General features: G+C 41.8%; 1 protein-coding gene across 1 annotated transcript in view; it reads left to right on the top strand.

Moving 5' to 3' along the window:
* The window catches only part of WDFY2 (WD repeat and FYVE domain containing 2), a 174,043-nt gene that overhangs the window by 116,500 nt on the left and 33,701 nt on the right, over positions 1 to 23,842 (top strand). Inside the window, exons 4-7 of the mRNA XM_030200445.1 lie at positions 482 to 536; positions 3,985 to 4,135; positions 5,586 to 5,698; positions 18,257 to 18,383. Coding sequence (XP_030056305.1) covers positions 482 to 536; positions 3,985 to 4,135; positions 5,586 to 5,698; positions 18,257 to 18,383 — 446 coding nt within the window. The remainder of the gene's footprint in view (positions 1 to 481; positions 537 to 3,984; positions 4,136 to 5,585; positions 5,699 to 18,256; positions 18,384 to 23,842) is intronic.

Raw genomic sequence — 23,842 nt, 5'->3', positions numbered from 1 at the left:
TTGTGACCTCAAATGCTACATTAATGGATAATGTCAGTTCATTCCTTTTGCTAATTCTGAAGGTGGATATCAGCTAGCCTGCAGGTGCGTGTCTATGGCTGTAATATTGAGAAAGCAACCCAGTGGCTATCTCACTCCAAAATAGCAAGACATATGTCATCGGAAAATTTAGGAGGGGGGGGGAGGAGAATAACAAAGACCTCCTGATCCCTTCAGACTTTCTCTTACCCTGTGATCACTTCAGTTAATTGTATTTGATTTTTGTTGACAACCTCACCTGTTAACAAACATTTGAAATCAAGGTTTTCCTGCCCACCACAGAAGTAATGATATATCTCTGTGCAAGAAGAGGAAAGGAGAAGTTAGTTATATATTTCATTCAGTGTTGGGTGTTTAGAATCTTTTTGTAGTATATATAAATGTAAAGAAAATACCTGTATTCATGAATTTATTTCACGTGTTTCTTTTTTGTTTTGTTCAGGAATTTATTTTATCTGAAGATTATAACAAAATGACATCAGTCAAGAGTTACTTAGGTAAGTCTCAAATGTAATCTTCAGCCTGTGCACTGGTTTGCCAGATTCAACTGAGCATTGGAAAACCTACTTAATTTAGGGGCCCTTTTACTAAGCTGTGTTAGGCGCTAATGCACACCTAACACAGCTTTAAATGACATCCTGCGGTAAGAGCACATGTGCTAACCATGCACTAAAAAATTCTTTAAATGATTTTTTGAAGGGGCCTGTCTGGGGGCGGAGTGTGGTGCAAGAATACCACATGAGCCCTTACTGCCTACAGAGTGGGTGGCAGTAAGTACTTGCACGGTAACTTTTAATAATGATCACGAGCTATTGGCAACATTAGTGCATGGCCATTAATAGAAAAAGAAAAATCAGTCATTTTACTGCTGGGGTAAAAATGACCTCAGCTCGCAGGGGAAAACCAGTGCAAGGGTGTGCTAAGGCCACTTTTTACCCCAGCTTAGCACAAGGACCCCTTATTTTTTTAATGGTGGAAAAACAAATGTTTTGACTCTATAACCAGGGTAAAAAACACAAACAGGGAGAATCCTCTACGCAAATCCAGCAGGAATCGAGGAGGAGTAGAGGATGACCAACCAGGAGTTGAATTTTAAAAGTTCTTTAATGTAAGTGCCAGAACAATGGACCCGACTACCAGAGTTTTGGTTGTGAGGCCTGAGGCAGGTGGCTGCATCGGCCGAAACACGGACCGTGTCGGGCCCATTGTTCTGGTGCTTGCGTTAAAGAACTTTTAAAATTCAGCTTCCTGGTTAGTTGTTACTAGTGTCATCCTCTACTCCTCCTTGATTTCTTCTTGACTCAATACCCAATCAGAACGGTTCTATCTGATGTGGTTCAGTGTAATGGAGGAATGGGTTTGCGGTGTCCAGCCACTCTTAACTAATTTCCTGCTGCTTCTACATCAAGAGTGGAAATGATCATTGTAATGAAGCATAAACCAAAGGTGGAAGAATAGAATTGTTCCAAAAGACACAGGCAAACTAGAAGTAAGAGCTCTAGTAGTTACCTCTTTACAACTTTGTGGATTATTATTGGTTCTTGGCTAACAAACGTTTCAGGAGCTGTTACTTCTAGTTTGCCTGTTGTATTCTTCCACCTTTGGTTTGTTCTTTGACTTTTTGTGGAAATTGTGCTGACCCTTCATGTTTGGATCATTGTAATGAAGCAGTATCCATGTCTCAGATAGCTACTATCAACATTTCTCAAGACCCAGTGGCTAAAATGGTGATGACTTGATAACACAGATGCAGAGCACACAATGGGGCTAACTAATACGCTTCACTGTCCTTCAGCATGGTAGTTTAAGTCTGATTTGTCCTGCTGAAAAATCGGCAGTAAAATCGTTGCATTGAAGAGTAGTGCAATGGTCATACAAGATGCAAGCAAAAAGGTGGCATCTGAAATAGCACCTTGTGTTCAAAATTTAGCACTTTTTTAAAATGAGGTTTTTAGGCGCATTTTGCCCAAGTGATCTAGCATCTACTGTGGAGGATACATCTGTTTGTCGGTGCATAGGCATAATTTGTTTGTACCTCCCATAAAGGGAACTCGCACAGCAATGTCACAAATAGGACCTGATAAATACATAGACAAAATCACTTGGAGGAGCTACACAGCCCTTGCTACCCTAATGACTCGCACGTTGACAGTATGTCTTCACGCTTAGTTCCCCCACACACATGCATGAGTTGCTAATAGGGGAAAGTGGAAATGTGCCATTTTGTTACTGTTTGCACTTGTCAACGTGTTTACTTTCCTTGTAGTGATGAATCTTTACATCTGCTCAAGGCTAGTGTAAAGATTTTAGTACAGGAGCAAATGGTTATCTGCTGTAAAGTACAAAACTTCACCTTAGATGACTCTGGTTAGTAAAGATCTTTGGTTGCCCAAGTGGGCCCCGGGCAACAACTCTCCCCTTGCTACCACCACCAAGGCCAGACTCTGGTGATCCAGGTGGTTCCCATATCTCATTCCGTGCCCAGGCCAATCCCTGATAGCCTGTGTGAGTGCCAGACACTACATAATCCCCTCCCCTCTGTCCCTCTCCCCACTCACCTTTGATCAGGAAACAGGAGCAATGCCAGCTTGGTCCTGCCTCTGGTCTTGTCATCTTGGAAAATGTCAGTGCCTTTCTCCTAGTGGTATGTGGGAATACTTTTCTTGTTGGCAGGTTGTCCCCTAGTGCTTCATTTTAGTGTACTGCTAGGGGTCAGGTGCCATCTTTTTTTCAAGATGGCAGCTTATAGGGGGGAATACCACTGAATGCCTGTCTGGGAGTAGGTGAGTTATTACTAGTCCATGGGGTTGCCCAGCTTTTGGATATTCTCTGATTGAGGATGGGATGTATTTTCCTCCGAGCTCTGTCCATCTGTCATGCAAAAGGCCATGTCTAGGGGCTACAAACTATGGCTCACTTGGAACCCCAACTAATACTGGCTTCCTTCCCTACAGGGGCTGAGCATACTGCTTTCATAGAAGCCTAGCCTTGGAATGAAACTTGTCTCCTGCATGGTAGTTGATAACATGTGGTAATCACTTGGCTGGCTTTTTTACAGCAATCATATTACAAAATTAAAGTTAAAGAAAATATGGTTACTAGAACAAAGTTAAAAAAAAAAAAAAAGAGGGAGAACAGGCCTCATCGGAAAGGTCTCTTGTTTATCAAGAGGCCAACTGAACCTCTCCAAGTCAGGGCAAGTCTGTCCTCCATACAAGTGATATATGCCAGCCTTGAGGATCTGATTAGTCCTTTGCTACATCCTGATGTCGTATACAGTTTTTTAAAAATTATTATTATTTTTCTCTGTTCACACTGAAACAGAAATACAGTTGCTCATTATTCTTCCGCTTGGTCAATTTGGCCTGGAAGATCCCATGGCACACCATCTCTTCCTAAAAGGTTTTTTTGGCCACAGATTTTCTCTGTTTTTATAAAATACTACTGTGACAGAAATCATGTCTGCCTTGCAGGCACAGATACTTACACTTGTCTGTGTCTACATTATACAAGTATATGGATAGATTAGCATATTTATTAATCTGGATGAATACTTAAGAACTCCACCCAAACTCCCCCTCTATACTTACCGGCAAAGTATGCACCATCCTATAGTGGTATATTTATGCTGGTGAGTGTTTCATAAGAGGCTACTTAAGTATGTGGCCACACATTCTCAAAAATGACTTGGTGGTAACTAAGGATGAAGTTAAGTATATATGGTTTTATATAAAGTACCTGTATATAATAAATGTAAATCACTTTGGTTGTACCACAGAAAGGTAGTGTATCAAATCCATGATTCCTTTTGACCCCTTTATAAAATTACCTCAAGTGATCCAAGGCTTATATGGGAGAGAATAGGGAAGGATGAGATACTAGTGTAATCTTTTTGGTTGACCTCTATGTGATACACAACTTTGGTTCTTATTTCTTTGTTTCCAGCTCATCAAAGTAGGATAACAATGATTCTGTTTGTTCTGGAGATGGAGTGGGTGCTGAGCACGGGACAGGACAAGCACTTTACCTGGCATTGCTCAGAAAGTGCCCGACGGTTAGGAGGATACCGTACAGCAGCCTGTGCTTCCTGTCTTCAGTATCCTTTGCAGAGCCCAGCAGTCTTCTGCTTCCTACTTTGTTTCCTGTGACCATCACTCATGACCTTTTGAATAGACCTGGTTTAGAATGTTTTCCCTTTGTAGCTCTGAAATGAGTGTGCACTGAGACCTGCTTTAGCTCAATAGTTCTCTTGTTCCTTTGAGAGGAATGGCGTCCAGATCTAAATACAGTGTTTTGAGATAACTTGCTCACTAATAACCCTATACAGAACAGTGGCATAGCTACGTGGGGCCAGGGGGGCCTGGGCCCCGTAGATTTGGCCCTGGACCCCCTGCCGATGACCCTCTTGACCCCCCCCCCTCCCGCCGTCGCCCGCCTTTGCTGGCGGGGGACCCCAACCCCTGCCAGCCAAGGTCCTCTTCTTCCCGCAAAAGGCTTCCTTCTGTTTCTGACGCCCTGCACATGCAGGACGTCAGACTCACAGAACGAAGCCTTGCAGTCTGACGTCCTGCACATTGTACGTGCAGGACGTCAGAAACAGAAGGAAGCCTTTTGCGGGAAGAAGAGGACCTCAGCTGGCGGGGGTTGGGGTCCCCCACCAGCAAAGGCAGGCGACGGTGGGAGGGGGGGGTCGAGAGGATCGGCGGTGGGGTTGGCAATGGCGGCGGCGGCAGGGGTTGTCACCGCCGGGGGGGGGGCTAAAATGTGCCCCCTCACCTCGGGCTCTGGACCCCCCTCCCACCGAAGTCTGGCTACGCCCCTGATACAGAGAGGGCTTATCAACCCTTCTGCTGTGATGACTCTATGATGTCCCTCCTAAATTATTTTAATAAACTATTGTGCTTGGTTCTAGAGACTTTAACTCTGAAAGAATATGGAGAGGTAGCTGAAATGGTGCAGGGTCTGCTCTAAAGCTGAAAAATCTAAATATGTATTCCCTACAGGAGAGGGGGGATACAACAGAGACACTTAAAGGTCTGAAAGGTATAATAATAATTTTTCAGTGGGAAAGAAGTGATAGAACTAAGGGTCAAAATATGAAGCTCCAGGGGAGTAGATTCAGGAAGAGCATAAACAGTTTTTTTTACAGAAAGAGTGGGGCATGCCTAGAATGCTGCCCGAGGCGTGGAGAAATATCTGAAGGGAAGTGGAGACTCCAAACTGAATAGTAGTTAGTAGTATTGCACTGTTTCCAAAGGAAATCGGCATCCTGCTGAGACAAATTTTAAATGTGAAGCAAGTGAATTTAAAAGCAGGCCTAACTATAGTGGTAACCATACTATACATATTTTTAGCATTGCTGCTCATATGTACAACAGTGCTGAACAGATGTATTCATTTCATTTAAATACCATTGCTTAAATGAATGTGGTTGCCACTCTTGCTGAATATTAACCCCCTTGGTTTCTGTGTTTGCTCTGAGTCTTTGAGATATATCGTCTGCGTTTTCCCCACCTTTTCAACATTTCTCAATGTGATCATATCAGATTTGATGTTGAAACGCGGCACGTCTTTGTTGGTGATTATTCTGGGCAAGTAACCATTCTAAAACTGGAGCAAGAAAACTGCAGCCTTGTCACAACGTTTAAAGGCCATACAGGTATGTTTTCATGTTATGAGATTGCATGTTGTCAGTATGTTCTTGCATTGAGTACCTCAGAAAAGTTAGATTGAAAACTATTTCATTTTCCCAGCAATGTAAGCTTTGTTGAGGTAGAGAAATGTTTTTTGGTTTTTTTTTTTTTTTTTGAAGATTTGAAGGCCCATTTTACGTAGAAATTAAAATTGAAATGTTCAGGTATGGGATGTGCTTAGCTTGGTAGTATTTTAGAAAAGGCTTTGTCAATGCAGAGTCTTCTGTAAAATATTTGTAGGACTGCTTATGTACTTGGCAGCACATACAGTGAAAACGGCCATTTTATAAATATAAAAAGCATTATACTTGGTTTTTCTCACTGTTCCTACGCTTCTACCATTTACAGGTTTGTTCTGGAAAGTGCAGCCTACACCTCTATTACCAAAATGTTTTATCATTACTCAAGCATACAGCGTTTTGGAGTATTTGAACACTAACTAGGTCCAGTTGAGCAGACTCCTGAAGCAGGCCGTTGGCCGAAACACAGTACTGTGTCGAGTCTCCGTTAAATAAAATCCATTTGGGAAGATTTACAGTGCTGTCCTTGTCTCTTGAGTTCATGGTCAACTTTCCACTGTTCGTTGATTCATTTTATAAATATACACATGGATAAAATGAACGGCACAAACCTGGCAGCTTCCATGAGGAGGTGGCACTGCTTCCAGTTCCACATGTATCTGCCCTATTTTCAGACCTACACATGTAAGTACTGCTAATTAAGTAGTGAGAACGCAATTGTAATTTGGTTTCATTTTGGAGATCGAAAGGGTTGTGTATTGGGGCCAGTAAATCTGACTTCTGTGGTAAGTAAATTAATGGAAAAGCTTTTAAAACAGAGAATATTAAAGTTTTTGGAATCCAATGGATTACAGGGCCCAAGACAACACGGTTTCACTAGAGGCAGGTCTCGTCAGACAACTCTGATTAATTTCTTTAACTGGATGCCCAGAGAGTTGTATCGAGGGAGAGCGCTAGATGTGGTATATTTAGATTTTAGCAAAGTCTTTGACATGGTTCTGCATAGATGATTAATTAACTGAGTTCCTTCAATGTGGGCCCTAAAGTGACTAACTAGGTTAGGAACTGGTTGAGTGGAAGGCAACAGAGGATAGTGGTAAATGGAGCTCATTCTGAGGAAAGGATGTCACCAGTGGTATGCCGCAAGGGTCAGTTCTTGGACAAGTTCTTTTTAACATTTTTGTAAGCAATATTGCTGAAGGGCTATCCGGTAAGGTTTGCCTCTGCAGATATGGTAGACACCGCTGATGGTGCAGATAACATGAGGAAGGTCTTAGCAAAGCAAGAGGAATGGTCTGGAATTGGCAGTCTAGATTTAATGCTAAAAATGCAGGGTTATGCATTTGGGTTCAAAAACCCAAGGGAATGGTATAGTTTAGGAGGTGAAGAATTTTTGTGTACAAAAGAAGAGTGGGACTTAGGTAAGTGATGACTAGTAGAAAAAGAAGGTGGTGATGACCCTGTATAAGTCTCTGTTGAGAACTTATTTAGAATGTTGTATTGCATACAATTCTAGAGACCGCACCTTCAAAAAGATATAAAGAGGATGGAGTCGGTCCAGAGGGCGGCTACTAAAATGGTCTTAAAGATCTCAATATGTATATTTTAGAAGAAAGGCAGGAGAGGGAAGATGTGATAGAGATATTTATATCCTTATGCGACATAAATGCACAGAAGGTGATTCAGTTGAAAGGAAGCTCTGGAACAAGAGGGCATAGGATGAAGGTGAAAGGGGACAGACTCAGAAGTAACGAGGAAATACTTCTTCATGGAAAGGGTGGTGAGTTTGTGGAACAGCCTCCCGGTGGAAATGGTGAAGATGAAAACAGTATCTGAATTCAAGAGAGCTTGGGACAAGTTCATAGGATCTCTAAGGGAGTGATAGGGAGAGTAGATGACATGGATGGGCAGACTGGATAGGTCATTTGGTCTTTTTCTGCCTATACTTTTCTATATTTCTATGTTAATAGAATGATTCCCTTAATCCTTCATGTAAAGCCCTAGCTAAATAAGCACTCTTAAAAAAAAAAAATAAACAACCCAACCAAACAAACAAAAAATTGTGCCTGCCTCTGGGCTGCTGTAAAAACCCAACAGGGAAATTTTTTCCCATACACATGTGTTCCCTTTGAAGTGTGTGTGTGTTAGGGGGGGGTACAGAGAGAGAGAGATTTTTGCCCCACCTAAGGCACACCCAAACCATGCTCCCTTGAAATCTTCTTGTGGTGTGGATACCCATGTGTAAATAGTGGCTTTCTGAAATCACCGTTTACTACATGTATTCACAGTCTACATGTATAAATGCCACTGTTGTGGAGGTGCTCTTGAATTTGACTCCATTCAGACCTCCTGGGTACTAACACCACCTTTAGCACTGGCTCTCTCTGTCCCAAACTAACTGCATTGGATGTTTACATTTTTTTTTTTGCTGTACTTTCTCATCAGGCAAGCAGCTTGCTGTCTTGTAGAATCAGTGCCCTCTTAAGAACTGAATACAAAACATTTTATTTTTTTTATTCAAGATGTCTGACACCCAAAGGAAAATGATTATTACTTTAAGATTTGTGCTAGGTCAAATCAAAAAAGTTCCACAAGGGAGAAATGCTGATAGCTTGATCAGGGTTTTCTAATAGGCACTCCAAATTGAATCCTAGATAGAGTAACATTGAAAGTGTGACATGTTACCCAGTATTTCTTAGGAACGAAACCCAATGTGGAAATTTATACAGAATTACTGCATAGAGCTTCCATGTTTGCACAAACCCACCTCGCCCTATGTGAGGATCCTTCTCTACCACAAATAAATATACAATAACACTGTACAGACCATTTTTTTTCAGTGTTCAAATCCTTGGTATAGACATCTTTGCTCAATGTTTTTATTATTCCCTTCCTTTCTGTCATTGATTCATAAGTACATAAGTATTGCCATACTGGGACAGACCAAAGGTCCATCAAGCCCAGCATCCTGTTTCCAACAGTGGCCAATCCAGGTCACAAATACCTGGCTAGATCCCCAAAAAGTACAAAACATTTTATACTGCTTATCCAAGAAATAGTGGATTTTCCCCAAGTCCAATTTAATAATGGTCTGTGGACTTTTTCTTTAGGAAGCTGTCTAAACCTTTTTTAAACTCTGCTAAGCTAACCGCCTATATGTATGGAAGAGACCTGGAAAGATGGATCTTAAAAATACTTGTTTATTGATGAAAAAAAGACTCGACACAACCGTTGTGTTTCGGCCGTTAGCCCTGCATCAGGAGTCTAACTCGATGGTGTTCCATATAGTGGGTCTTAAAGGTCATGCATCAGCTGATGCGTGCATTGGCAAACACTTAAAGTGAAACTCTATGGAGTGAGTCTTTAGAAAGACCTTTATAAAAGAACTTGCGCGTGAGCAAACAAAATGTCAGCGTGAAGCATGAAACCGCCTATACCACATTCTCTGGCAACAAATTCCAACGTTTAATTACACATTAATTGAAGAAACATTTTCTCCAATTCGTTTTAAATTTACTACTTTGTAGCTTCATCGCATGCCCCCTAGTCCTAGTATTTTTGGAAAGCGTAAACAGACGCTTCAAGTCTACCCGTTCAACTCCACTCATTATTTTATAGACCTGTATCATATCTCCCCTCAGCCACCTTTTTTCCAAGCTGAAGTACCCTAGATGCTTTACCCTTTCTTCATAGGAAAGTCGTCCCATCTCCTTTATCATTTTCGTCGCCCTTCTCTTCACCTTTTCTAATTCAACTATATCTTTTTTGAGATGCGGCGACCAGAATTGAACACAATATTCGAGGTGCGGTCGCACCATGGAGCGATAGAAAGGCATTATAACATCCTAATTTTTAATTCCATTTCTTTCTTAATACCTAACATTCTATTTGCTTTCTTAGCCGCAGCAGCACACTGAGCAGAAGGTTTCAACGTATCATCAACGACGACACCTAGATCCCTTTCTTAGTCATTGACTCCTAACGTGAAACCTTGCATGACATAGCTATAATTCGGGTTCCTGTTTCCCACAGGCTTTGGTCCTTTACTCTTAGTTATTGTAACATTTTACTATAGACAGAGCTACAATGTTTCCAAGTTTTGGGAGGGAGATGTTTTGGCCAATCCTGTTCTAAACTTACATCCCAAAGCAGTAGGAATGTTAATAGCCCCTAACTCTACCTATTGAAATCGGTGCTGTTTGTCCCATAATGCATCCGGTTAAGATTGTCAGAAATCCAGGCCTGGCACAAAATCTCTCTTGGAAATGGGTAACTTGGCAGCTGTGTATATGCATAGGTGACAGTAAACTACCTGCACGCATTTTGTGTGAAAGATGCTGTTTTCAACTCAAATATTATGGATCCTATTGAACTACAAGACCAAAGGGCAAGCTATTTGAGATGTCATCTTAACCAAAGATAACTGTTTTAATTATGTAGCTATTGATAAGTAACAGATCCAGCTGGCTGCATTGATAAATGTTTCTGTATCCTCTGAGGTGGAGGCTGGGCCAAGAGCTACATAGAACTCGGTTGCTCTGAAGCAAGAGGGTGAAACGGCCAGAGAAGCCTGCCTTAATTGTAAGCTGAAACTGAGCAAGACATCAAATAAAATGTTTCTCTTAGTTACACAGGCACTGGAACAGCTAATAGACTCTATAGAGGCTTAATGGTGTTAGTTGACAGAAAGCTCTCAGACTCACAAATGTTATTAAATGTCAGAATGAATACTCTGATCCAATGACTTGTAAGTGGTTTCTGATATATGTACTTGAATTTCCAGATTGTTACTCTGGGAGACCCAGCCAGCACTCAAGGTGCTTTTAAAAATGTCCATGGATTTGGTATTCCCTTTACAGCAATAATATGCTGGAGTGTTCCAGGGTTCCTGCACAAGTGTATGAGATTTACTCACACAGAACACGCCTAGCAGCAGTGTGAGCGTCATTTCTTCACTCTTGAAGGAACCGATCTGATGGAGATTCCAACTTGCCAGTTCTCTTCTCCGAACCAGCATGGTGTTTAAGAATTATAATGTAGTAGACAGTACAAAAGCTGATAAGACTATATAACATCTAACCTTTAAAAATGAATGAGTTTTTAGAAAGAATCAATTGGTAATGTATGTGCACCGTAGATGTGCAAATCAGTGTGTGTTTTAAGATCTCAAGTACTAGAGGGTTAGTTTCTACTTAAAGCTATTGGAATATCTTTGGCAGGTTGTCAGCTGTGCCATCCACTTATTTAATTTATTTATGAATATTTCTAATCATGTAAACCAAGCAAATTGTACAGAAATTGACATGGTGCACATGTTATCTTAATTACAAAAGACAAATTGAAGCAAAAACATTAGAAACCCCCCTCCCCCCCAATAAATCCCATGTACTATGTAGCTTTCTCTCTTCCCTTCCCTTCATGTGCAGCACGTCTCCCTTCTTCCCTTCATATGCAGCCTTTCATCCTCTCCCTACCCTTTTATCCAAGAGCAGCATCCCCCCCTTTCCCATTCCATTCATGTGCAGCCTTTGCCCCCATTCCTTGCCCTCCTATCCAAATGCAGCAATTGTCCCGCTCCCTTCTTGCCACGATGCTGCCTGTGCCGGCTCAGAGAATCAAAACAGCAGCTGTGATCCCTCCCGGTAGTCTTGTGACAGGTCACTGCCACCATTTAGAACTGCAAAGTTGACACAGGAAGCAGTGACTGGGGATCACTGCTGCCCAAGGGAGAGAGGCACTGTATCGGGCAAGGAGGGAGAGGTGCTGCAAGTGCCATCATGTTGTGGTCGACAGAATGGGGCCCCTGGGAGTGCAAGGCCCTGTGCAGCATGGCTTCCTTGCTCCATTCCTCCTTTTAGCTCAAACAAAAAAAGAGAATTCTTTATCTTGTCTGTCAGCCTCAAGTTCACCAGTCCCTTCAACAGAACCTTTGAGCTGTTCCTTCTTTTATCTTATCATTGTCAATGTAATTTACATACAGACTTTTCACAGCTCAAACAAAAATGCCCCTGTCTTTCTCCAAACCACGGCCTAGGGCCAATTGAGCCACAGACCCTCCCCCTGGTTCTTTAACAGAAATAAATACATAAAAACTCAAAGCAAATGTTATTCCAGCTTGAGGGAAGACTATACTTTCCTTTTCTTCAGTAGGCACTAGGCTTAAAGGATCCATATAGCTTTCAAACAGCTCAGGTTGGTTGGACCCTGCATGCTTCACCCCCATGGGCTGTGCTCTCTTCTGTAGGGCTCTGAGTTTTCAACTCCTCCCACAACCTCCGTTTCACTGACCAGTGAAGTCCCCCCTTTCATAACTTTCTCTTAATGGCCTGGGGATTTAAGCTGTCTAGGGCTACCCCTCCTCCTCCTCCTCCTCCTCCTCCTCCTCCTCGTGGGCTGCAACTTAGGGCTTATCTCAAAAGTTCTCTATTCAGCCTGGGGAGAATGTCCACAAGTTATGAGGTTTGCAGGGTGTTGGGCCTCATCACAGACCCTGTCCTCATGACTATATATAATTCTATATAAAAAGTATATATCATACATATATATTTGGACGTTCAGTCTTATGGAATTGTAAATTTATATATTATAAAATCACTGTAAGTTTACATATAGAGATGCACTTAAAATAAATATATGGAACAATGGCCACATTAAAAGTGTGAGCCTAAGCCATCTGTTATCAAAGCCAGGTGAGAATTTGAAGGTGCAACCCAACTTATCTTTGGTTTTTTTTTTTTATATTCATAATTTTTATTAGTTTATATTAAACTTAAACAGAAATACACTGTTAAGTGAAAAACAGCCAAAAAAAGAAAACATTTTACATATTCCATTTACATTATACGTCAATGGCTTCCTTAGACCTCAAAAATTGGGGGGATTAGAATAAGTGAAGATACCTTTACTTTAACAATTTCAATAAATTTAAAGGAAAATAGTGACACCGCAATCTCAATCCTATTTATTATCTCTATCGTTGTTTTGAATCTAGGAACAACTTAAGCTGATCTGGAACATAAAAAACATATTTAGTACTATTAAACCTCACAATACATTTACATGGATACAGTAACAAAAAGGAACCTCCCAATTCCGTTGTTTTTAACCTCATTGAAAGAAACTGCTTTCGCTTTTGTTGAGTCACTTTTGTTACATCTGGATACAGCCATATTTTTTCTCCACCAAAATTGTGGTCTGTTGTTTTAAAGTAAAGTCTCATTACTGCATTTAAATCCTGTTGAAAAATAAAAGTTACCAACAAAGTCGCTCTTTCAGTGGCAGTTTCTATTGACTGTTCCAAAATCGCTGTTATATTTCCAGCATCCAGTTCATGTCCAGATTGAACCTTTCTTACCTCTTCTATTTTCTTATCGTATTAGGTATAAAGTAAATTTTTTCTAATGGTGGAATCGCTTCTTGAGGATATTTTAAATTTTCTTTAAGGAATCTAGCAAATAAATCTTGGGGAGACATCCCATATAATTTGGGGAAATTAAGCAAACGCAGGTTCAATCTTCTATTATGATTTTCAATATTTTCAAGTTTTCTCCTAATATCTGCATTGTCTTTTATCACAGCAACTTTAAATTCATTAGTTTGTTCCACTTCTTTTTGTAAACTCTCAATTTTCTGTGAGAAATCTTGTTTAGTAATTTCAACAGAGTCTTTCAATTCCTGAATCTTATTTCCTAGGGATTTTACCTCTTCAGATGAATTTAGAAGGGTTTTTTCCATTTCTAACAATTTCAGCCATATTGTCCCCAGATTAACCTCCGTTTCTTTCCCAGCAGATTTAGCTGTTATTGTTGAGTCAGTCACCCCACTAGGACCGCCAACTTCCACCCTTCCGGTGTCCGTCGGTTTCTCCTGCCGACTCACTCCAATCGCTGGGCCTGGAGGGATCTTCGAGAACGGCGGGGGGGAAAGAGATGTTTCGCATTCCGGCGAGAGTCCCACTCCACCTGATTCTCCCGCCAAGGAATCCACCCCGCTTACTGTGTGAGAAAGAGCGGGGAAGAAGCGCTCCAGACCTGTTCTCGCTGGCGTGGACGTCCCGGTAGGTGGGGGAACTACCCGGACTGTTCCTTTTCTTTTTGAGTGAGGCATTTTTCTCAATGAAAAAACAAAAACTAGCAGGACTGGCTGGAGCGATCTCACTACACGTCCGCTCTCGGCGCCATCTTGACACGCCCCCTCCTATCTTTGGTTTTGACAATAGCTCTCTCTCCACCCCTTTAGCTCTTTTAAAAACCTTGATTGCATACCATAGGACACACCTTCTTAATGAATCTTTCGTTCATGTCATGAAATTGTTTTTCAAAATCTTCACTAGCTGAACATATGAGAAAAAAATTGAATATAAGGAAGGTTTTCTTTTAATGCTCAATGGCGCCAGCTATAGAAGTGTAGCATTTTATTAACATCAGTTGACTTGCAATAAATGTTTGTATTCATATTTGATAATCGCTATTTAAGAAAGAAATCTCAATCAGCTGCGTTCTATTTGAATTTTTAAATTTAGGTCTCGCAAATGAAAATAGTTACAAGTTTTTAAGACTATTGCTATCTCTGCCATATCTTGAAAATATTATCTATATGTTTCCAAGTAATATGTGCTTATTCCAATAATTCCTTCTCAAATTTGCAACATACAAGGTAGTGATATTAGGTGCTATAGATGTCCCAATTGCTGTACTTATGATCTACTTATGAAATTTTCAGTAAGGGCCAAGGTGGCCACTCAGTACTGAATTCAGGAAGTATTCTAGTATCAGTATCCATTTCTCTTAAAATGTTGCATGTCCTGTTAATAGCTTCAGCCTAAGGTATGTTTGTGCTTAATGACTTGATGTCCATGGTCACAAAGAGGATAGAATCTTGGATGTAGGTGGGTATTAGTGGAACATAAGGTCTTAATTTACCAGTGAAATGGAAAAAAGATTCTAAAAGGGAACCAGTCTCTGAATGAGAGAGATCTTCCTGGCAGTGATGTTTGTGATTTAGGAATTTTGGGGAGTACTACATAGTTGGAATAACTGGGTACTTTGCTCCTAATTGGGGAAGTTGGCCTTTTTGCTAGTTTAAAAGAAAATGCTCTTGCTTTCCTGTGTCTGTAACAGAAAATGTTGTTTTCTGTAATTCAAGTGTTGGATCTTACTGAGTTTCTTATAGAAACTCACTTTGTCTCATAATTTCATTGACATAGTCTTTTTTTTTTTTAAATAACTATTGAAACATGGCCATGCCGGGCAGATACTTGTGGATTTTATTAGATTTGTGGATTTTTGCTGTGAGTTTCATCATTAAAGATTATCATATGGACTGTTAATGGACACAGTCTGATCTGTTGACTTGTGTGTCTTGGCTTCGTCCACTTTTGTGGTCTTGGCCGTTTGTGGACATTGGTCTCTTTCTTTTTGGTACATAGCAGGATAAGGTGCACAAGAGATGGGGTGAGCAGTAAAAGGAAAAACAGAAATTCTTAGAAAGCTTTGCCCATTGCATTCAGAATAGCTTTTTCTTGAATTTTCATACTGAATTCAGGACATACAGATATGGCTGAAAGATTCAGCAAGCATAGGCCCTGTCATCTTATGAGTGAATATCAAAATAGGTCTCTCTTGGGAGCTTATAGACTAGAAGCAATGGTCCTTCTAATTTGTGCAGGAGTCCTCCAACTGCATTGCTGCCAGAGGGGGGTGCTGCTTCTGTATTGTGTTTTGAATCACTAGGGATAGGCAGGTCCTCTGGAGTCCTGCAGAACTTGCTTGTCTTTCACTATTGAACATGTGATATTGAAACAGCACCCCTCCCCCCACTGGCAGCATAGCTTAGAGGAGACCGGAAGGGCTGGTTCTGACTCTGTGTTGGAGAGACTGCTTGCTTGGTCCTTGCTGCAACTGTAAGCCACATTGAACCCAAACTTGTTTGGGATAATGCGGGGTACAAATGCCATAAATAAAATAGATATTAAATAAATAAACTTGCCACGAAAGTGAGCAAACCTGCCTTCCCAGTTTAGGGCTCCCTGTATGCCGTGTGCATGTGCACTATCACCATTCTCCATTCCAGATTTACTAAGTTTGCTCCTCAGAGATTAGGAGAATAATTTTTATAACAAGTCACACAAGTTGGGAGGGGAAGTAAGTGCCTCTGTTGAGACGATCTTATAAGGATACATAGCGAGGGGGCATAATCGAAAGGGACGCCCGTTTTGCTGAGGACGTCCTCGGAAAACATCCCGGTGGAGGGGTGGGGAAACCCGTATTATCGAAACAAGATGGACGTCCATCTTTCGTTTCGATAATACGGTCGGGGACGCTCAAATCTTGAAATCTATGTCATCCCTAGAGATGGTCATCCCTAGACTTGGTTGTTTCTGATTTTCGGCGATAATGGAAACCAAGGATGCCCATCTCAGAAACGACCAAATGCAAGCCCTTTGGTCGTGGGAGGAGCCAGCATTTGTAATGCACTGGTCCCCCTGACATGCCAGGACACCAACCGGGCACCCTAGGGGGCACTACAGTGGACTTCAGAAATTGCTCAAAGGTACATAGCTCCCTTACCTTGTGTGCTGGGCCCCCCCAAAACCCCTCCATAACCCACTACCCACAACTGTACACCACTACCATAACCTAAGGGGTGAAGGGGGGCACCTAGATGTGGGTACAGTGGGTTTTGGAGGCCTCACATTTACCACCACAAGTGTAACAGGTGTGGGGGGGTGGGCCTGGGTCCGCCTGCCTGAAGTGCACTGCACCCACTATAACTGCTCCAGGGACCTGCATACTGCTGTGATGGACCTGAGTATGACATTTGAGGCGGGCACAAAGGATTTTTAAAGGTTTTATTTCGAGGGTGGGAGGGGGTAGTGACCACTGGGGGAGTAAAGGGAGGTCATCCTCTATTCTCTCCGGTGGTCATCTGGTAAGTTCGGGCACCTTTTTGTGGCTTGGTCGTAATAAAAACAGGACCTGGCAAAGTCGTCCAAGTGCTCGTCAGGGACGCCCCTTTTTTTTTTCCATTATGGGTCGAGGATGGAAAGCAGTTGGGGACGCCCAAAATCGGCTTTTGATTATGACGATTTGGGCGACCCTGTGAGAAGGACGCCCATCTTCCGATTTGTGTCGAAAGATGGGCGTCCTCCTCTTTCAAAAATGAGCCTGATAGCCACCTATGTGTCTACAAAATAATATCATGGGAGCTTCTGAAATCTTGGCTATAATGCTATTGCATACATTTAGACTTGATCAGAAGCTAGTGTAAACGTATACAGTTGAAGTCTACACATAAATGCCTATTTATAAACTACATGCATACTTCTAACTCTGCACATACTCCACTGAGCATGCTTACACTTGGTTTACATGAAAATGCACACTGTCCTTTCACCACATGTACAAGAGGCCTTTTATGTAGATAAACAGGGTTTATGCCTGAAAGCTCCTCAGTAAAATTAACCCCTAAATGAGAGAAAATAAGCCGCATTGAGCCTGCCATGAGTGGGAAAGCGCGGGGTACAAATGTAACAAAAAAGCCTTAGTAAATCAGGTGTTTTAGTCTTCTCGCCAGTCTGTGCTCATAGTACTCCTGTTGTATGAAAGCCTGATGCAGTCTGACTTTCACTTTGACCTTATTCAACTACACCTGAATAAGTGAAGTCCTAAGCCTTCCTTTTTATTAAACAAAAATTTTTTAAAGCGCACTTGAGGATTTTTTAAGTTCAAAGAGAGGAAATGGAATAATTTAGGGGCCCTCTTACTAAATCACACTAGAATCCAGCCTTAGCGCGTTTTGATGCAGGACTTTCCCACACGCTAAGGCCAGATTCAGCGCAGCATAATTGCAGTCCTTGTTACTATATTTTTTTTCCAGCCACACGCTAATATTCGCATTAACGTGCACTACCTGTAAACATGAGAGCCCTTACCACTTCCTATTTAGGAGGTGGTAAATGCTCCTGCATTAACTCTGTATTAGCCAGTTAGCACATACTAATGCGAACACACTAGCTGGATAATGCTTCCCCACATATGACATACCCCCTCCAAAAAAATTTTCAATAAAATAAAATGCGCTCAGCGATTGCTGACAGGCAGTTTACTGCAAATCGCTTTAATGTGTTTTGTGGTAGGTACTCATTAGCGTTTAATGCAGTTTAGTAAAAGGGCCCCTTAGGTGTGCAATATGAGTCATAAAATCTTGTCTATAAATATTAAGCATTTCATACGTTCAAGCACATCTTAAAACCAGCAAGCATCAGCCACCTCCAGAGTAGAGGGATCAAAATTGTTTGCAGATCTACTTGCCTTAGCTTATACAGCAGAACAGAGATAGTTGGCATGCCAAGGCACAGGTGGGCAACTGATGTGGTCAGAGTTGGTGAAGCATGCAGCATTACAACTCATGAGTTGTGATCCCTCTCTCCCTATCTTTACTGCTAGTCCCCCACCCTCATGCCCCAGGAAGATGCTAAATCCACTGTGTTGTCTTTTACTTCAGGTGGTGTGACAGCCCTGTGTTGGGACCCAATCCAGAGAGTGTTGTTCTCGGCCAGTTCAGATCACTCCATTATTATGTGGGACATAGGAGGAAGAAAAGGGACAGCCCTTGAACTACAAGGACACAAGTAAGTCAAAAGGAAGTCCTCTTCCTCCTCCTCTTTCCTAACAACTTGGTAAGGTAGAACATGAAATATGAAAGGGTGACCACAGGTTCTGCAGCTAGATAAAAAGTGCATGAAACTTGAGCCGTTGTTCACGCTGTCTGCTTATCTCAGCCTTGCTCAATTTCTAAATTCTTACCAGTTCAGAATGAGTGTGCATTTCCATGCCAGTAAGAGAGGCAATTCCAAAGTGTAATCTAAAATCACATGGACTTGTAATTGTGTTAAAATGTTCAAAAGTGGAAAACCAGCATGTGCACCTGTTCTACCTGGGCTCACAAATAGGTAACATGATTTAGAGGAAATTGAATACCCCTGTAAAATATTTTGTGTATTACAATACTGTTGAAAAATTCAGCGTCTCTGTTTTTAATTCAACTGGAATCTGGTTCAGCTAGGCCTGTGATGATTGTCCCCACCCTCATCCCCATCTCACTACCATTATTATTCTCTCTCTCCCACCCATCAACACAGCAACAACCCTCTCTCTCAGAGAGGTGCCACACTGCAGGTCCTCTGGCATCAGTATTAAGGTGATCTTAAACTAGTCAGAAGTTTTCACTGTCAGCAAGGGCTGTGACAGTCCCCCTATTGGAGTCAAGTTTCCATTCAATGTCTCTTGGATAAGTCATATAGCTGGTGCCATCTAGAGGATAATTTTATAAAGTCATATATGTGTGAAGGGTAGAAAAGCACATATTTTTCACAGGCACTTTTGGGTCTTTATAACATACTAGCATAAATCCTGCATTGGTTGGTCCTAGATTGAGGTTCCTGATACTTATGTCTGTTCAGGGTCAGATGTAAATGTTTGTGTAGAGTACAGGCATAAATCATGATGCCAGCTGCACTCTGCCCAAACTCCTCCCCTTCTCTGGAGTTATGTACAAGTATGGACCTAATTGCACCATGAGTACTTTTATGCGTGACGTAATTTATAAGAAGCTTTTACACCCTTACACTGGCATATACTTGCAAAAAATCCTTTATAGGATTATCTCCTTAATGCAACTTTTGTAAGTTCCTGACCATCTGGGTTTAAAAATGGTTTGGGCAAGTTCTGGAGGAAAAGTCCATAGTCTGTTATTGAGATGGACATGGGGGGAAGCCACTGCTTGCCCTGGGATCGGTAGCACTGAATGGTGCTACTAATTGGGTTTCTGCCAGGTGCTTGTGACCTGGATTGACCACAGCTGGAAGCAGGATACTAGACTAGATGAACCATTGGTCCTACCCAGTACGGCTATTCTTATGTTCATTTATGGAAGTTCCCACCCGCAGTTCTGCACTTCTTTTAAGGGGACCATGTATTCAGTGGAGCAGAACCATCCAAACATTTTGCACTCGTGTGAAAATTGAAGCAAGGATTTCAACAAATACATTTGTGGTTGGTTCAGTTTTAAAAACAGACACTAACATCTTGAAAACTATGAATTTTATCACTACTGGCTCAATATGTAGAAACTAGTAAAAAAGGCCCGTTTCTGAGAGCAATGAAATGGGCGCTAGCAAGGTATTTGTTTTGTGCAATGAATGTCTTGAAGAGGATTTTGTGCCAGGGTGGCCCCCCTCCCTCCCTCCCAGGTGGAAGTGTGTGTTTGTGACTGAGAGAAAGTGATTGTGGGCAAATGTGTTTGTGAGAGAGAGAGAGTGTGTGTGTGAATGAGAGTGTGTGGCAGGGTGTCGCTCCTCCCCCCCCTTCCCTCCCTGCTTCCTTGCCTGCCTGCCTGCACGCGAGTGAAGGGGAGTGATGTCAGTCGTGCTTAGCATGTCGTCTGTTGTGTCTGAAGTGGTGGAGGAAGGAGTCCACCTTGTTTACCTACTGCCGCTGCATTTTGTTCGCTGTCGCCGTCGCGGTCCTCTGAGGCGCAGATAAAGGCTATGGAAATCCTCTCGCGCCCTCGATGTGTAAACGCGAGGGCGGGCGCCAATGTTGTTTGTAGGGGGTTGCATAGCGGCGTTCGCGGCGGCGTTTGTAGTGTGTGTTATGTTCAGCCGCCCTCGACGGTGTTCGGACATCATGGGGACGTCACGACATTCGGACGCGAGGGCGGGGCGGACCCTTGGGACACATTCCGATCTATGCCGCCTCACATTCCGGAAGTGCAGCTTCACTTAGAACGTTGGCCTTGCGAATTATGTGCGGAAGAGGCGTGGCTGGGGGGGCGGGTGAGTGACAGTGAGGGGTGAGGGGCAGGGAGTGGTGACAGTGAGGGGCAGTGAGTGGTGCTAAGAATTACTGGGTGAGAATTGTTTATATAGATAAAGGTTCTATTTGGCTTTTTGGAAGTAAAATCTATTCTCATATTACAGCGTGGTTTACAAATATCACTCATGAAAGGTGGTGCCCCAGGTCTGCGATTGCCTTTTAAAATGAACAAAATCAAACCCTGAACTTTAATAGTAATGTCTTCTGTTCAATGCTCAGGTTATAAATGAGGTGGAATCCAGTGTGCCCCAGACACACCCATCGTCAGAATCATAATGTTTTGCTCTAGCTGTGTTGTGGTGTTATATTTTCTGCCATAAATCTGTCACTGTGCATAGCTGGCTGTGCCGTCACAAAGTGACTTCTCAAATAAATGCCTCTGTGATAACAGGTGGTGTGAAAGAAACATATTGGTGGAATTTAATCATTTTGTTTGGTTAAAGTGCTTCTTTTGTCACAGTAGAGAATATGTGCATTGCTGCTCGTCCCGGCTGAATTTCCTAATTCATCTGGCTCCTTACTCAGCTATAGCCTGATGTAAATTGACTCCAGAGCACAACCCGGCATCTGTCACCTGGACCATCTCTTGCCATTGTTCTGATGTGATGAGCTGCTGCACAGAGATCATACTGCTCCAGATGTGTTCTGTTTTCTCTATGCAGTAACTTAAGAACTTAAAAAAAAAATCATCTCTTGTCTGAAAATTATGGAGACAAGTGTTGGGAAAAAAAAAACACATGCAGACACGATTTACATGGATAAAGTAGTAAGGTTGCCACATTAGTTGCCTTCAGGGGTTATTGGGCCAACGTAATATATTTTTTGAGTATCTCTCAGTGCTTAGAACCCCCTTCCTCAGGTCAGGACAATATGAGCAAAAAAGAACAATGCTACATAATAAGTGAATCATAAAAGCATTTTAATGTAAATCTGAAGGGGAAAATGGGGGAAGGGGGACTCTCCCTCCTCTGCCCCTCCTCCATTTTCCCTTTCAGACTATTACTACAACTTTTCATTTCTATGGCACTACTAAACGTACACAGAACGCTGCTGGTCCTTGTGATCTTGGGCAAGTCACTTAACCCTTCATTGCCTCAGGTACAAACTTAGATTGTGAGCCCTCTTGGGACAGAGAAATATCCAGCGTAGCTGAATGTAACTCACCTTGAGCTACTACTGAAAAAGGTGTGAGCAAAATCTAAATAAATAATAATAAATAATATAGCATTGTCGTCTTCTGCTCTTACTGCCTTGACCTTAGGAAGGGAGTTTTAATCACAAGAGCTACTCAAAAATTTATTTATTTATTTATTGGGATTTATTAACCACCTTTATAAAAAGATTCACACAAGGCGGTGTACAGCAGGTACAGTTGAACATAAAACTTACCTTGAATTACCGTGAAACAGTATGAAAAATACACACATTTAACAGCACTGGAATTCAAATACCAGAGATATAATACAATATTAGCATTATACTAATGATATACCTAATAATATTAAATTAAGCTAGTAAAAAGATATCACTTTACATTCTGGTTTGACCTTGTTTTTTATTTGTTTTATATGGTGGTAGTTATACCTAGAAATATATTTCTATAGTGAAACTATAAAGAAAAAAATAAGTAATGACTTCTAAATATTATACATATCAGATCACAAAGGGGCCCTTTTACTAAGCCGCATAGGTGCCTATGCGTGCCCAGCGTGCATCAATTTTGAGTTACTGCCTGGCTACCATGTGGCCCTTGTGGTAAATTCATTTTTGACGCATGTCTGCTACTCGGGCTGCAAAATGTTTTTATTTTCTGGCATGTGGGCGGTAATCGTCATTCTACGCGCATAGACCATTACCGCCCAGTTACTGCGTGAGACCTTACCACTAGGTCAATGGCAGATGGTAAGGTCTCAGACCCAAAATGGATGCGTGGCAATTTTCATTTTGCCACACATCCATTTTTGGCAAATATTTTAAAAAAGGCATTTTTTTACAGGTACGCTGAAAAATGATTCTGCACAGGCCCAAAACACGCATCTACACTACCGCAGGCCATGTTTCAGCGCGCCTTTGTAAAAGGGCCCCAAAGCCTCTAACAATCCATAAAGACCAAGGCTAGCTTGTAAAATTGAAATGCTATGTTTTCAGTTATGTTCCCTCTATTACCAGGAATTTCCCAATACAGCCAGCTCCTTCTGAAAGCCGTTTCTGCTGTTGGGGGGAGGGGGTAGAGGGGGTGGAGAAGCCAAAAAGTCTTGAAAGAGGACAGTCATTTCTCCTATGGTCTGGATTGATTATAGGAAGAAGGAGTGAGGACGATTGTCATTCCAGAGGAAGACATTTAGAGCAGTGGTTCTCAACCCAGTCCTTGGGACACACCCAGCTAGTTAGGGTTTTGGAGTACTTATGAATATGCATAAGAGATATTTGCATACAATGGAGATAGGGCATGCAGATTTATCTCATGCATATTCATGGTGGATGTCCTGACTGACTGGATATGTCCCAAGGACTGGGTCGTGAACCCCTGCATTTGAGTATTAAAGGCTGGTAAAGGACAGAAGCAGTAGATCTCAACTACAATGTATATATAGGAAGAAGTATATCTCCTTTTTTTTTTTTTTTTTTTGCTAAATAGGGTTTGAGGAAGCAGGAGAAGTTGAATGTGACTGCAAGATAATGGAGGTGGAGGACTAGTGGGGTGATGATGCTGTACAGCATGGTAAATAGGGGTGGAGAGAATGAACTGTGGAGAGATGGGACTGGAAGAGCGGGGAGCCTGTTTCATTCTTCGGGGCTCAGTTCATAGCTCTCCTGTCTCTTTGAGTGTTGATCTTCACTCTTGAGAATCAAGCGCTAAAGAATGCCTGCTGATCATGGATAGGAGGAAGACTGGACAAGGAAAACCTTAAGATATGGAAGTAATTAAGAGAAAAACTGTGGAAGGGCAGGACTGTGAGGTCAAGGTGAGCGTGCTGATTTTTGGGAAACCCTGCTGGATCAATAGCACTGAAATGATTCTGAGCAGAAACTAGTCATATCTACAGATAATGCAAGAAAAGCAAACCATTTTTATCATTTCTTAATCTTCAATCACATATTGGGGCAAAACTGCTTTCTTCTAGTACAACTAATTTGAACTTGAACAGTGTGTGTTGTCAAGTATAAGCAGATTCCACTGTATATTATCAATAGAAATCAAACAAAATAAAAC

This window comes from Microcaecilia unicolor, chromosome 4, assembly GCF_901765095.1.
Source record: "Microcaecilia unicolor chromosome 4, aMicUni1.1, whole genome shotgun sequence".
Taxonomy (NCBI): domain Eukaryota; kingdom Metazoa; phylum Chordata; class Amphibia; order Gymnophiona; family Siphonopidae; genus Microcaecilia; species Microcaecilia unicolor.
The sequence above is the reverse complement of the archived record's forward strand: the minus strand, read 5'-3'. Positions and strand labels throughout refer to the sequence as shown.